Raw genomic sequence first — 16,461 nt, 5'->3', positions numbered from 1 at the left:
CTTCAAACTCTAAAAGACAGATAAAATGTGATTCACCAGAGACAGAGATCCTTCTGTCAAACACGGCGGTCGGAGCACATTTGATGCCCATCCACCAGCGATTTTATCACACAATTACGTTGGCCTGTATGCATGGTTGGCCTGCCACAGGCACAAATCCTGTTCCTTAAAGAAGGCTGGCTGACCTCTTGAAAAACGGTCGCAGCGACGGGGATGCGTTTCAAAAGGAGACACAAGAAATGCTCGTGAAATACAATTCAGCCCAGAAGAGATGTACGACCAATCCTTTAAACCTTTTTCAGGATCCCACTCCCCGCCCCCACAAATCCTGCAGAAATCTTTGCTGGTTCCCTAGATATCTGTTATTCCCACTCCTTCCACACTGCCAGTCCCAATAGGTTATTTCACTCTGTGGCCTGCAACCCACCCATAAGTCCTTCTTCCACAGACAGCAACATGTGCAACTGTAAAAGGAGAAGCCGTTTTTGAGGCCTCTGGTTTGTGCCGCAAGTGCGGAGGAGGAAAAAAGCATGTCCTTGCAAGATTTTCCAGCGTACTGAGAGGTGGCGAGCATGTCCTGTATTTAGAAAGGAGTGCCACAATTCCGCAGCCTCCTGTCGGACATGCTTTCTGGGACAATCCTTATTTCGTGGAATCTGTCCTTTGTAAATTACTGCCCCCAATTCTTTGCCTTTTGGTTAGGCCTCATTAAAATATTGTGAGTCAAAGCTGTCAGTCCTTCAAGATCCATTTCCTTCCCCGGGTTCTTTAAAGGGGCCGAGTGAATCAACGTACAAATCTCGCATTAAAAGGTGGCAATGCTTCAAAAGAAACAACCCACTAAGTTGGGAAGATGTTTGTATTTCCCTGGGGTAAAAAGTTGCTCTGTTTCAGCAAAAGAGAGTTCAAAGGGAGATTTCAGGATGAACGGGGGGTGGGGTGGGGGGACTAGCATTTGTATGCTCCAGTGCTACTATCCGATTTGGCGTCAACAGGGGTAGGAGTTTCTACCTAACTACACAAGCTCCCTGCCCATTTTTAGAAATTTACGAGCAGTATTAATCTTATTTTGCCAGTTTGTCTTTGCACTCCCATGTATGTCAACACACACATGTATAATTTACCAACAAGGGCTACTCTTCCATGTAGCCGTCAAATGGAAAGTTATTCCACAACCAATGTTTTAATGTTAAAATATTCTGTTTTCTGCCATACGATTTCCAGTGTTTGTTTCATTGCGTAGGCCTACGTTTTCCACTAGCCTAAGGAGTACAGGGCATCTGCAGTTACAAGGCATCCCAAATATAAATTACCAATTCTATGGGGGGGGGGCTTCCTTGAGAAGTGCCCGGACATACACTGAACAGCTGGGGAGGGGTTCATGCCTTCTCATTTTGATTCCTCTCCTTCCAAGGGTTCTCTCAAGAATATAAAAGCCCTTTGCAAACAAAGAGGAGACTAACAAAGTCACTGACTAGGAATCCCACCCCCTCCCTCCCAGGGCATCTCAGAGCCATTCTGCTAACCTTTCAACTTCCCCGCGTGATGGGAAGGCTGACCCTTTTTTGGCAACTCTGCTCCCTCTCTGATAGGCACAGTGGCTCAGAGTATGAATTGGAAGCAGGGGTCTTAATTTTATGGGTTTGATATGGGAAGCCACCAGAGTTCATCTGAAGGACGGTAACCCTACAGGTAAAACTCTTCAAAAGTATCTTGGGATAGCATATATATATATATCGGTCCATACTTGTTTGCCGGAGCACTGGATTTCTAAAAACATTTTCGTAATGTTAATTGGGGACTGTCAATATATATATATATCGGTCCATACTTGTTTGCGGGAGCCGGAGCACTGGATTTCTAAAAACATTTTCGTAATGTTAATTGGGGACTGTCAATATCATCCAGCCCAGTACTTGGGTTCCAAATCATTAATTCCTCCAGTGTCCCTGTTTTCTGTTCCACTCCCACTCCCCAATTTTTTTTTCAGTTGCAAACAACCAAACATTTGTGCCAAGCATGCCAAAGCCACAACAGGAGTTGTCAAGCCTACAAAACACATGAACCCCTGAACATATTCAGATCCTGCTCTTTAATAACCCCACAAGTCTTCTTATTAGAAAAACAGAGATACACGATCCACTCACACCACCCACCAGTCTCCGTTTAAATGGGTCTCTCTCTCTCTCTCTCTCTCTCTCTCTCTCTCTCTCTGTGCCACCCAGCAGGAAAGGACTGGTTTGTGCAGCTTTTGTTTCCATAGGAAGCCTCAACCAAACACCACCTCCGAAGATCCAGGACGCCAAAATCACAGCATGCAGTCAAACTCTCTGATCTTGTGTGCAAAGAAAAAAAAAAGGAAAGGAAAGAAATTAGATATACATGACCTACACACCCCAGCATCAGTCATGCCATCACTGTGCGCGAAGCAGCAAAACCCACAAACGGGTAGGTCCAGCAGTTCTAGATGATGCAACTGAACAGGGTGCAGTTGCACCAAGACAAAAGTAGACAAGGGGCGTGAGATAAGAGGAGGATAGGGGAGCCAGGATATTATCTCTGTTGTCTATCCGGTGTGTTTTGAAAGTGACCTTCCCAATGGTGCAAGCTTACACCCATCAAACTCAAGCGTAAACACTGAAATAGGAACGCCACGTGAATACCGGATGTCACGTCCTGTAGCCCAAAGAAGCCTCTCTGTGCACAGGCACGTGGACCAGTGATAGAGTAAAGATGGTTTCAGGGAGCAGCCATATTGGTCTGAAATAGAAGAGCCAGATTCGAGTCCAGTGAGAGTCAAAGCTCCCTTTATCAGATACACCAACCCCCTGCTGGTTTAATGAGATTCCGGTGGGAATGGAATTAATTGGTCCTGGACTATAGAGACCACGGAAGAGGATGGGTACATTTTGCCACCATCCAGGGGATCTTGCAAAATCGATCCGTTCAGCTTCCCACCCAGCTGCGATCAGCCTGCTCTGTTGGGACTCCCACCCTGGCAAAAGCTGGTCCAGTCTGCAACTGGAGTTGTCTTGGAGTCAGGTTCCTTTCAGAAGTCCCTGATACAGACTTCGTGGGGACAAGGCAGGCGGTGAGGCCAACAAGAAGCCCGGCCTAGACAGGCTCTCTGCAAAGGGGTGTGTGGACTGCCCAGGCCAGCCCTCTCCCTTTAATTGGTACTAATTGCTGCGTCTGTTCCCGCTGGCCGTCGAGATGTCACGGTTGAAAGGCACAGAGGGGAACGCTCTGGGAGCTAATCCGGCTTTCAGCCGCTAAGCCCCTTGGAGGCGTGTGATGGAGGAGCTCTTTCAAAGAAGGCACAAAGCCTGCGAGAGGAAAGTGAGAAAGGGGAGATGGAGCCGACAGGAAAAACTTTCACACGGCAGCTCCGCTAAGCTGCCTTTGTGCTGTTGGGCCCTGCAGGGACATCTTAAAGGGACACTGCCTCCCTCCCCTCCAAACATCCGCTGACATTCCTTTTCTCTCCTCCTGTTCATCATTTCTACTCCATCTGTCAAGCGGCTGACCCCAAAGTAGGCTAAGGAGGCAAAGAGAGATGGCTTCCTAAAACTTAGCTAGATGAGGGATAGAAGTAGCCATGGCTTCATAACAAACTTGGTTGATGTTCCCTGAAGTTTAACTCACTAGCCACCCTTCGGGTCTTAGGGTCCTCTAATGTCAGGGTGGGGTTTTTTTGCTGAAACACTTTATTGAGCTATGCCCCCAATGGGTCACTGAAAAGGTCATGGGATCTGAGAAATCCTTGCACAATTTAATTTAACAATCACTGTACGTCAGCTTTGGGAATGAGTCGAGCTTCATATAGCCCTGCCTTTCTGTGACATCACAGGGTCGAAGCCTATGGGAATGAAGAGCGACTGGGGCACCTCTACCTGCCCAGAATGAACTGGCCAGTGACCTCAAGAGAGGTGGGTCAGGTAGAAAGGGTCTATGTTTGACAAAGGGACTGCAAATATAAAGTGGTCGGAGGGTGAGGAGGCGAAATACGGAAGAAAAGCCAGACAGCCAGCCAAACGTTATGTATCCTAGTCTAAGCATAGTTTGCATTTGCTAGACTGCCACCATTATGGATTCCAGTCTAATCAATTTCTGTAACCTTAGCTACTACATTACTTTGGTCTATCCTACCTGTACAAACGGACACCCACACTAATGAAGGAGACGGAACGGACTATTCAACTGGCTCTTTCAGGGTGGGAGGAGAGTCGGTATTCCAATCACAAAAGGAGAAGAGCAGGAAATTCTCCTACCTAAGCATTCGTTGGCCTCCCGGGCCGTGGCCCTCTGCCACGGGCGATCATAGTGGAAGGGTTTGCATCGGTCGCATTCGGGGCCTTCGGTGTTGTGTTTGCAGTCGCACACCAGCTTGCCTTCCTTGTCCTTTATGCAGCGCGACGCGTGGCCGTTACATTTGCAACGTCCCCCGACCTGGAACTCTCCCACAGCATAGAAGTATGAAGAAGAGCTTGAGCCACCGTCCTCATCGTCATGGTCCCGACCTCCCAGCTCCCGGAACAGATGGGGACGACTGAAAATTACTCTGATGTCGGTGGCTGTCACCCAGTCCTGAAGAACAGGGCTGTTGTCAAAATCTTGAGCTGAGGGACGCCCGTCCAGGGTGCTGAAGGCAATAAGTCCCCCGGTCAACGGGTACAAGTCTGTGTGCCCGTCGGTGCACAAAGCTTCCTGTTCGTTCTGCTTGGTGACGGTGGCTTTGTTCGATTTGCCATAGATCTTACGGCACTGAGAGGAGTAGTACTGGTAAGGCACCCAGGTCTTGCCGTAATCCATGGACTTGAAGACAGCTGCCGATTCGGGACGGGGGGAACAGAACTGCAAGCTGACGTAGATCACCTCGAACTTCTTGCCCAAGGAGAGGGTGATGGTGACGTTCTGTGGCGAGTGATGCAAAGTCTCGGAGCGCCAGCAGGTCATGTTGGCCACGGTGTTGAGGTCAGTGAGGTAGGAGGCTGGGTGAGCTTTGCGGGGGTCTGACGAATCGCAGTGGCGGGTGGGAGGCTTCCCGCACGTGCTGGAGGCGTGGACTTCCTTTCCGAAGGCAGCGTTGACAAACTCCGGGATGCAGCGTCGAGCAGTCCCTTTCTCGTCGTAGCAAGGGTCTGGCGGGTTCTGCTGCACTGCGAAAGGGTTCACGGCCTGAGCCAGGTCAACGCCACAAGTGGAAAGGAGCAGCCACAGCAGAGCCAAAGACTCCATCCTGCTGATGGTAGATCCTCCGAGCCAAGGAAAACACATCCTTCTGCAAGAAACAGGAAAGGAAATGTGAGTCCAAGGTCAGTGGGCTGGGAGTGGGGGGAGACGAGACTTAGGATACCTTTTGGCTACAGGACTAGCTTCAAAGGAGTGGAAGCAAGTCAGAGAAAGAACAGGAGCATTTCATAGGACAGTGGAGAAGCAAACGATCTTCTTGTGGCTGAGGAGGGGATAAGCACAGGAACAGACTACTTCAGTGCTGACTTGTTTCCCACCATTCTGCTCTGAAGAAGAGTTGGTTGTTATAGCCATCTTTTCTCTCTCTTAAGGCGTATCAAACATTCTTACGACCACAATCCCTTCCTCTCTCCACAACAGGTACCTTGTGTGGCAGGTGGGGCTGAGAGGCTTCTGAGAGAAGTGTGACTGGCCCAACAGGTCACCCAACAGGCTTCATATGGAGGAGTGGGGGATCATACCCAGTTCTCCAGATTAGAGTCCGCCACTCTTAACCGCCACCCACACTGGCTCTGCAAAGTCTGAAGCCCTCCTACCAGGCTAAGGAGCGTCCCCCCATTTTAAGTGGTTCTTCTGCTGAAGGAAGAGCCATTGAAATTGGAGGAAAGTCTGTTAAGTCGGAGGAAGGCATCAACAAAGGCAAAAATCAGGGCACAGCACAGTGGATTTAGTAGCGAGGGAGGCCAAAGAACAGGAACGGTCCCTAATAAATAGGGACAGTTTGCGGATACGATATTGCAGCCAAATTAAAACAGTTACATTAGTATCAGAACTAGTGTGAGGTGGTGTGAAGAACACTCCCTGGTTTGTTTAACAAAAACCCTATATGAAAATACAAGCCCAGAACGTCTTGACACTTTAAAGACTAACCCAAGAAACCTATGGCCTCTGAAATGCTGACACTCTTTTACGGTCTAAGATCACGGAGGGGCCAAATGCAGTAGATAGAATCTAGGACGAACCTCTGGGAAACCCAGGTTTGAATCCCCACTCCGCCACATAAACTTGCCGGTGGCCCTGGGCTAGTCTCATAGTCTCAACCTAACTGACCTCTCAGGATTACTGTTAGAATAAAACGGAGGAGAGGAGAAAGATCTGAGCTGGTTTGGGTCTCCAACAGCAGAAAGGCAGGATATAAATTGAAATATTTTAATCAGTAATATCTATTTGGGAAATTGGCTTTGGTTTTTGAAAGCCTAAACAGCTTGGGTTGTAAGGTTGTGTAGCCCCCACTGTGTGAACCTCTTGCAAGTCTGCCACTCATCCAGAGACGTCTACTAGAAAAGAGCAGGGCCTTCTCAGGCACTGCCCCCGAGTGTTGGGACACCACTTCCAAGGGCTCCTCGTTTGGCAAAAATGCATGGAGGCCTTTGCTATTTTTCAGCCTATGGTTTTGTTCTGCTGTTTCTGTTTTTCACAGTAATTTGGGCTTATCCCCTCCCCCTTTGGAACTGAATGTTTAATTTCATGGGTTGTTGTTTTCAGTTGCGCTGCATATTATCAAAATACTTTTCTTACGGCCGACGCACAACAACTTTGAAAGACAGCATCTAAATCGGGCAAATAAAGAAACAGCGACGCAAACAGTGATGTTTCCTGACACAGCAGAAGTGAAGAAACCAAGTGGGCTGGAACATCAACAATGGCCTCCGCACAACAAATGACTGTGTGAGTGACAGGGTGGCGGATGGGATTGGAGGGCATGCTTCCAGATTCCTCCCTGAAAACAATGCAGGCCGCCCCAATCTGAACAGCCCCTGTTGCGGGACAGAACTGTTTGTATATCCTTCCTGCCCCGCTGTCTGTCTGACTCTGCCAGATTGTTGGGAGGGGTGCACATGGATATTATGAACTGGAGTACACATTCTGAATCGGTACAGATGTCTGGGTCCCAACATGTGTTAAGAATTCATAAAACGCACCCAAAACGCATATCAAAATGGTCCCTGGGCATGACACTCCACGAATGAAGTTTATAGAAATGCATGGCCGATCGCCAGAAACACGTGGAATGTGACAGTGTACAAGACACCTCAAAACTATAAGACAAGGGACATGTGCTAAGCTCTCTCACACATTGTCAGGTTTTCTTCCCTCAATGCTAACTCATGGCAGCCCTGCAGAAAAGCCTAGGATGAGGGAATAACTCGCGGGTCACTTAAGACAGCTTAATGGCAGAGTAAGAATTCAAATCTGGGTCTGTCTCCCTCTTAGTCTGACCTCCTAACCACTATACCACACTGGAATGTGCGCACAGCTGTATTTCTCTGGGCTCATTGTTGTCAAGGTTGGCATATAAAAATGACCTGAGAAGTTGTATGTGGTCTGCACAAGGACACAGATATCCTTTTATCCAAATGGATGCCGGCTAAGTGGACTCCTTCCCTGTTCTGAAACTCTGAACAGGGTGATCCTTCGGGAGTGAGTTATTGTGTGATCACTAGAAGGCAAATGTTTCTGACGTCTAAATGCGGGGCGGGAGGGGGGGGGGATGCTCAGATTTTCTTGGTTTAGAAGGGAAATATATATGTTGAAATTAATCTTTCAAAAAATAGTTTGGCAGCGAGAGGGAAACCACCGGTCTATTGCTTGCACACTGTCATACTAAGAGCCTCTTGTTCACTTAATGTGAATCAGGAGTGTCTCTTTTTGGCTTTCCAACGCTCTGCAAAACTATCTGCCTCATCCAGGGACCCCCTGAGCCAAGAATGCTCATCCCGCAGCTCGTAAATCCCACTGCTTCGCCTTAAACCATTCAGCAGGGCCAACACATACACTTTCTTCTACCCTGATAAGTTGCAGGATGTTCCTCGGTTAGTTTCTCAGTCCTAAAATCTGCTCTTGATGACTTGCTTTGAAAGATGCAAGTTTCATGGGGTGTGCGCATGGATGTGCTATGTGGGGAATGGGGTAAAACTTCCTTCCAGCATCGCACAGATGAAAACAGAGACTTTAAGAAAGAAACGCCATCTTGCAATTGCCGTTGCTAAGCAACCACAACAGTATTGCCAGTTGAAGCCTTGGTTTAGATCAGTAAAAGGCAGAGGGGGCGGCCCTTTCTAGGGCGGTTTTGGCTTTTGGGGGAGAATCGGGGCCAGGCTAAGCAGCAACCACTGGGACCCCTCCCACAAATGAGGGTCCCCAGTTAAACAAGAATAACCATGAATCAAATCAATAAACAACAGTTTCATAGAATATTTTCTTAATGCTCTTTTTCCCTTTCAAACAAACGGTATACAGCATTGCTTCAATGAAGCAAAGCAAGCCTTTACTGGCATAAAGAGCAATAAAATAAAGATAGCAATAGTAAAAACTGGTTTAATTAAAATGAAACCTGAAAATTTAGGAAAGGGGCCTGGAACGGCCCTAAGAGGACCAAAACCCCGAGTGTCCCTGAGCTCTTCGCTGTGGTCAGGCGGAAATCTTGCCATCTGCGGTGGTTGATTTTTCCCCAGAGCCCATTGTCAGAACCAGGTCTCCGCGCATTGTGTGTTAAGACCAGTTCTACCCAAAGCTACCCGCTGTTAGAGGCGGGCGTGTCCTCCCCACCCCTCCTCCCTCTCCCCTTGTTTGCAGGCCCCTAGATTAGTCATTGCTCCTATACCACCATCTAAAGAAGCAGCAGCTTAAAGGGAACTAAAGGCAGGATGAAAGGGGAGGCAGGCGGGAAGTTGTCTGATTAACATCCCATTCAGAGAGTAAACTCTTGGCCTGGCTTTGCAGTGGGTGGGAGCAAGCTGTGGCCCTTCCAGAGAATGGCTGCCCAGTGGGGCTGGAGGGATCCTGCTGGGCTCACACCTTCCCCTTCTGCCTTTGATGTGGGATGCTGGGTTTGGAAGCCGGCTGCCATTCCCACTGGGGGCATTAGGAGCTAATTAAACTTTTGGATTGTCACCCGGCATGGGGCAGGCACTGTCCTCCCGGAGAGGGAGAGAAAAGGTACCTGAAGTTGGAGCGTGATTGAAAAGAGCAAGGCTGGAAGCAGATAACCGCACAGGGCGGAGGGACGGAAGAGGCAAACCAAAGGAGAGAGCATTTAAGGAAGGCCCCGGCCAGCAGCAAAACTCAGTACAAATGGTTAAGAAGAGGATTGGAAACCATATTCAGATGCCTGTGGAGCATCTGCAGAGCTGCTAAAAAGGTTACGTGCCCTTCCTTCAGCATTGTTCCCACACACTGGCATGCATAATACAGATTTTTCCCATCCTCCCCTTGGAGCAGCATGTCCTTTGAAGTCATTTGCCTCCACTCTCTTCCCATTCTTCTGGGTTCTGCTTCCTAAACTGCACGTAGCCCCATTTTCTGTCATGGACCACCCTGGGAAGGAGACGCGCAGACCTATCGACTGGGACGTCCACGCAAACCAATCGTGCCGTTCAAACACTGCTCCTCTTCAAAGAGGAATTTTGATCCCTCTGTTATCCTCACAACAATTTGGTAAGTTAGATCCAGCTGAGATAGGAGATGGTGACTGGTCCCAGTCACCCAGTGGAGGTCCGACACCCCAACCGTGGCCTCACATAGGCGTCTAACCTAACCCAGTGATAAAGAAAAGGCTCCAGAACAATTGTACAGGGCCAACAGGGTGCATATGGCAGGAAGATGATGTGTGGGCCTGTTTTCAGAATCCAAAACCCTTTGAGAAAGGAGCCTCACGCTCGGTTTGAGGCAGCAGATGTGAGTCGCTACCTTCCTGTATAATCTAATCCAGAACAAACTGTATCCCCCACAAGCCATCAAAATGATTTTTTCAAGAACAACATAGTCCCAAACCAGAAACCCAGAGAGCCACAGAAATGCAATACAGTGTTTGTGTAGGTTCGTCCCCAGCCTCCACCTCTGTCTGACCTTGCCAAGTTTTTGAATATGTTTCCGCCGAAAAATCTAATTAATCCCTTGTTCGAGAGACAGTGAAAATTTCAAACAAGTTGGGGAAGAAAAGGAATGGAAAAGGATGAGTGTCTGTGTTTTAAATACACATCCAGGCAGGGAAGTAGAAATCCCCACCAGCAAGGTTCTGAGACGGGCAAGAAGGGGACCTCAGAAGGGGTCTGCAACATTTGCTCAGGGTTACGCAGATGTTCTGAATAGGGTGAGGAAAAGTAAGGAAGGTCGGTTTGGAAGGTCAAGAATAGCAGGCGCCAGGGTGGAGGAAAATGGTTCAGCTCGCTTGTGGTGAGAACACGGTGACAATCCTATAATTCCCAGACCTGGGATTAATGTGACCCAGGCTCAGAGGCAGATCATATTTTGTGTGCAGAGATTTGCATCCTTGGTACCAGCCGTGAAAGAACCGCAGGTGTAAGACAGACCTTCCACTGCCCCCAAGGGCCAAACTGCATAGATAACACTGCACTAGAGAGATCGGAAGAGAGACTGCTTCATACAATCCCAGAGAAGTTCTGAAGCGATCCCTGCCCTTCTGAAAACAAGACCGGGAGCCAGCATGGAGGACCTGCAGTTGGCCCACAGAAAGAGCTGGCCAAAGTTCAAATCTCGGCCAGCTGGTTGAAGCTCCTCCAAGACTCTTGGCATCCAGTCCTGAAGAGGCCAGTGCCTTGCAGCCTCTCGCAACCCGTGCCAACTATCCTCTTGAAGACAAGAACTCCAGAGTCTAAAATCCTCTGAACTTGTGGTCAATCTTTCTCCGGAGCTGCCTTGAGCTGAATGAACCAAAAAAGCTTTCCCCCTCCCCGACAACCAGCTCAGTGTCAGCCCAGTTGAGTTCCAGCAGCAGGCAAGAAGGTTGTAAGCGGGGAGTGAAGAGGTCAATGCCAGTTGTAGGAATAATATGGGGTAGATCCCTGGGGGAGGCAGGGGCTACGCAGGCATAGTGGAGCCAAGCTATTCTGTTAGTGATTTTGTAGGGATTTTCCTACAAAAAGTTCTCCAGCAAATGAGGACAAACCACTCATAGTTGGGAGTTGGCTGTCATCAGTATGATAACTGCTTGGATAAATGGTTAATGACTGTGGTCCATACTGCTGTGTTTAGATGAGGTGGGTCGGGGGAACAGAAGCTGAAAACAAACAACCAACAAATAAATTGTAAATAGGATCCCAGTTATGTCATATCTGTACCATTTAATACATCATGTCAATGCTTGTGCTGTCCGTCATATCCTTCTGGTGGTTCCAGACTAATGCATTTGTTGTTGAATATCCCATTATTGTGACTGCACAATAACTTCATTCAATCATTCACTATTTGTAATGCGCCTTGAATCATGTGAGAAAGGTGGACTATGAATGAATGAATGAATGAATGAATGAACGAACGAACGAACGAACGAACGAACGAACGAACGAACGAAATTATGGAGGCAGGGAAAAAAGTATGGAGGAGATATGTCTACATCTGCATGCATGCATGCAAGAGTTTTCAATACATGCTCAGTAATTTCTACAGCACATGCCGGCTTAACATTGAAAGGATCCCAGGATCTAAAGTCACAGAAGAATTGAAAAACTTGGGGGCTGGGAGGAAGGACCAACTACTTCCCAAGGAATAAAGTAAAGTAAAGTTTCCCCTTCAGTCGTGTCCGACCCTGGGATACCACTGCAAACAGTGATTTTATAGGCAAGCCACTTTTGTGGGGTAGTTTGCCATTGCTTTCCCCGGCTATTCTTTACCCCCTAGCTATGAGCTAGGTACTCATTTACCAACCAAGAAATGGATGGATGGCTGAGTTGACCATTAGCCAGCTGCCAGGATATCTGACCCACAGGGGGCTCGAACTCCTGACCGTGTGAGTGGTAGTGCAAGCAGTTAACCACTACGCCACACAGCTCTCCCAAGGAATAGTGCCTCAGTAAAACAAATGACTCCATTTTCCTCAATGGTTGTCTAACCGGACCCCAAAACTGGCCATATCTGTATCATAGGTCAGAAGGCCGGGAAGGAGACAGAGGGGAAAGTAACAGTTTGACCAGGTCATTGTTTATATCTAGTTGGGGCCTGATTGGTCTTCCCAATCATAGGGAGGAAAGAAAGTAGGAGTGGCCAGCGGCCAGCGGCAGAGACCAAGAGGACCTTCTGCTCACTTCTGCAATCAGAGCCGGGGGGGGGGGGGGGGGTGGGTTTGCCCTATCAAAATGCTGTTCACAGAGGGAATGCCCAGAGCCTGGTACATAACCAACAGCCCCCACCTCACTGAAGGAACAACCCCTTTGGACAGAACAAGTTGTTTCTCTCAGCGCTATAACCAGCAGCAGCTGGATTATCCAAAAGGTGATTCTGGTTGCCTGCCCCACAAGAAGGGAGTTGTAACACACATCCGACGCAATCAGTCCTCCCCTTTCTGGGCCATAGAGAGCACCGCAAGATCTTGGCTCTGCTGGCCCTCCGTCCACGCAGCTGCGGCTGGGATGAGTGCGGCGTTGCCTCTGCTCCTTCCCGTCCAGGGCTCGCTGGGAACTGTCCAGCAAAAGAGTACACGAGATCAGTGCTGAAGCCTAACCTAAGGACACTGCAAAGCACCGCCTGCTGATCTTCCCTTCTCGCCAAAGCTATACGGGAGCTCACTGCATCTCCGGGGTGGCCTGGCTGTGGTTTCGGGAACCACATTCTGGCTCATGGGCTTCCCAAACTGTTGAGGGAATAGACAGTTTGATGTCCCCGTGTCTGCACCACATCCCCTCTCCCAGACTTCCACTGAGACAGAGCGGGAGACGATGTCAGAAGCTGCCTCCTGGGTGTGGGGCTGGGGAATGACTCTGCCCTTCCAAGGGACTAAGGGGGAGGAGGTTTCAGCTTCTTGTCTCCCACTGGGCTGAGAACTTTGCTTGCTGCTGTGTAAGGCTTGAAAAGTGCACCCAGCCTTGCATACACTAGAACACAGGAGCAGAGGGAGAGGTCAGCAAACGAGAGCTGGGTACAGAGTCCACCCAAAACCTATAAGCCCCTGTCAGAGAGGGAATTAAAGAGACAATTCCCCCATTGGCTTGAAGTGGTCGTCTGTTCTGCGACCACAAGGTTCTACCATGTCATTTCCACCATACTTGACAAAGACTAGAACAGACCTATTTCCTGAAGTCCCATAAGACATTTCTGCTTGGGTGGGGAGGAAGATTCGGCATCCCTCTTGTGTAACCATTGCCAGACATTGTGGCCGAAGCCCTGATCTATATTTTGGGGCACTGGGGTGACCCTCAAGGAGGTCAATTTCCCCTGCCTCGTTCTCTCTTTTGCTGTCTCCCTTTTTTTTTTTACATTGAGTCACGCTAAGTAAATATTTTCTCTGTTAACAAAGCAGCAGTATTTTTTTTTAATTCTTGCCCTGGAAGGGAGATGAATCAGCAACAGAGGCCATAAGCCTTGAGGTCCAATCATATCCGCTGTTTTGAGTCCCGCTTCTTTTTTCTGTTAACCCAGGACGATGTAGTCAAAACTTGTCACTGTTCCCGCCAAAGGTTTCGGTAATCTCGGACTGTATCTTTGTGGGGTGGGGCATGGGAAGTGGTTGAGCGTGCATCAAAGAGGCCCAGTCAACACTGGCATGCAATGAGCTCCAACTTTAAGAAATACGAAGAAATGAAAAGCCACTTTCAGAAGAATGTTGAGAGGAACCAGTGGGGTGTGAGTTCTTTTCCTCATCTGCCATTCAGTAGTAGTAGTAGTAGTAGTAGTAGTAGTAGTAGTAGTAGTAGTAGTAGGAGGAGGAGGAGGAGGAGGAGGAGGAGGAGTTTGGATTTATACCACCCCTTTCTCTCTTATAAGGAGACTCAAGGTGGCTTACAAACTACTTTCCCTTCCAACAGACAACTTGTGATGTAGGTGGGGCTGATAGAGTTCCCAAGAACTGTGACTAGGTCAAGGTCACCCAGCAGGAATGTAGGAGTGCGGAAACACACCTGGTTCACCAGATAAGCCTCTGCCACTCAGGTGGAGGAGTGGGGAATCAAACCCGGTTCTCCAGATTAGAATCCACCTGCTCTAAACCACTACACCACGCTGGCTCATTTACCCATTCTAAATTACCCGTTCCCCAGCCAACTCTTCTGAACGCAACCAGTTTATCTACCAATACATTTTAATCTTGTCATCCCTTCTGGAAACCGAGGGGAGCCTACACAGCTCCCCCTCCCATTATCTCCACAACAACCCAATGAGGTAGGTTAAGATGAGAGTGAATGACTGGCCCAGAGTCATCCAGGGAGCTTCACAGCAGAGCAGAGACTCTAATCAGCGTCTGCCACATCCTAATCCCATGGTGGCAAACCTATGGCACTCCAGATGTTCATGGCCAATTTATTTATTTATTTATTTATTATTTCGATTTTTATACCGCCCTGTCCCCGAGGGGCTCCGTTGACCATGTTGGCAGGGGCTGATGGGAATTGTAGTCCATGAACATCTGGAGTGCCATAGGTTCACCACCACTGTCCTCGTCTAACATTTTACCACTTCATGTTCAGAGGCACAACACTGAATACACCCAAACACTGAATAAACACACTTAGGGCCACGCTTGAAGAGTGTTCGGAAACTGAAGCTGGCGTAAATGCTGCACCAGACTGCTGGTCAGGACCAGCTGTTGGGAGCATACGTCCCCAATATTACAGCAATTACACTGGCTAAATCAAAGTGTTGGTTTTGTCTTTTAAAGAAAGCCACACCCCTCTTCTTAAACCACCTACGTATATTCTGACTAGAAGGACAGGGGAGGCGTGGAGGCAGTGGCTTGTCCCGAGGATCCTTGGCTACCTGCAACTGGGCGGCAGCACAAGAAGGGCAATTGGGAGAGCCCTATCAGATGAGGCAAGTTGGAACACAGGATTCTTGAACAGATGGTGGAGGAGCCCGGAGTCTGAGTGATTGCACCATGTGCAAAATCTTTTCAAAGATAGCGGAACATCATCATCATGCCCAGGAGAAGCAGGTTTGATTCCCCACTCCTCCACCTGAGTGGCAGAGGCTTATCTGGTGAACCAGATGTGTTTCCGCACTCCTGCATTCCTGCTTGGGTGACCTTGGGCTAGTCACAGTTCACTCAGAACTCTCTCAGCCCCACCCACCTCACAAGGGGTCTGTTGTGGGGAGAGGAAGGTAAAGGAGCTTGTAAGACACCTTGAGTCTCCTGACAGGAGAGAAAGGTGGGGAATAAATCCAAACTCTTCTTCTTCTTCGTTCACAGTTGCTCACAAATAGAAAATCAACACAGCAAACACAAGGGAAGAGAGGGAAAGCTTTCTCCCTGCTGCACAAAGGAGTTTTCAAGGGAAGACTCCATCACCTGGTTCCATTCCACCAACTATTATGGTATGCACAGTTCCTGGAGATTTGGAGGGGGGGGGCCTGGGGGAGGGGGAGGAAGTTCTGTGGGGGGTGCCAGTGGTGCTTGTGTGCTCTGGGTCTGTGGAATCCTGAAAGTGTTTGCCTTGGGGAAATTGAACATTTTACAACAATCAAGTGATTGCAAATTTGTGATGTCTAAATTTGGACAGCGTGCTTTTGCCTCTGCAGGCAAGCATATTTTTTTTTGGTTAAACGTTTCAAAGCTTCTTTGGCTGGGCATATTACCAGTCCTCATGACAAAGGCATTTAGGTTGACCATTCCAGAGTTACTAATCCCCTTTTCATGTGATATAAAACAGATAAATCTATTTTTTCCTGTCTTAAGAACATAAAGGCAGCTGTGTTGGATGCTTTTGGTCTAGTTAGTCAAAGTTTCTTATTGCCCACAGTAGCCAACCAGAGACCCTATAAAACTTGCAAACAGAGCACAGAAACCCCCTTCCCCCCTTCCAGGCTGGTATTCACAAGTTACTGTTTTTGAACATGAAAGTATAGTTTAGTAATAACCGCTGATGGACCCAGACTCCATAATTTTGTCTATCCCCACTGCAAAGCCAAACAAATAAGAGCAACCCCTTTATCCTAGGGCAGACAATGCCACAAGTAAATTTTTCTTTGAGTGAAGAGGTACTGTCCTGTTGTCTTTCTCTGAATCTATTATCCATCCAGGAGCAGCAGTGGTGTAGTGGTTAAGAGCAGGTGTACTCTAATCTGGAGGAACCGGGTTTGATTCCCCGCTCTGCCGCCTGAGCTGTGGAGGCTTATCTGGGGAATTCAGATTAGCCTGTGCACTCCAGTGCATGCCAGCTGGGTGACCTTGGGCTAGTCGCAGTTCTTCGGAGCTCTCCCAGCCCCACATACCTCACAGGGTGTTTGTTGTGAGGGGGGAAGGGAAAGGAGACTGTACGCCCC

At 48.5% G+C, this 16,461-nt stretch overlaps 1 protein-coding gene across 1 annotated transcript in view; it reads right to left on the bottom strand.

The window, feature by feature from the left end:
- Nucleotides 1-16,461, bottom strand: part of NTN3 (netrin 3) — an 87,081-nt gene that overhangs the window by 55,635 nt on the left and 14,985 nt on the right. Inside the window, exon 2 of the mRNA XM_048495041.1 lies at nucleotides 4,272-5,281. Coding sequence (XP_048350998.1) covers nucleotides 4,272-5,277 — 1,006 coding nt within the window. The 5' untranslated portion in view covers nucleotides 5,278-5,281. The remainder of the gene's footprint in view (nucleotides 1-4,271; nucleotides 5,282-16,461) is intronic.

The sequence above is a fragment of the Sphaerodactylus townsendi genome, linkage group LG04, assembly GCF_021028975.2.
Source record: "Sphaerodactylus townsendi isolate TG3544 linkage group LG04, MPM_Stown_v2.3, whole genome shotgun sequence".
Classification (NCBI taxonomy): domain Eukaryota; kingdom Metazoa; phylum Chordata; class Lepidosauria; order Squamata; family Sphaerodactylidae; genus Sphaerodactylus; species Sphaerodactylus townsendi.
The sequence above is the reverse complement of the archived record's forward strand: the minus strand, read 5'-3'. Positions and strand labels throughout refer to the sequence as shown.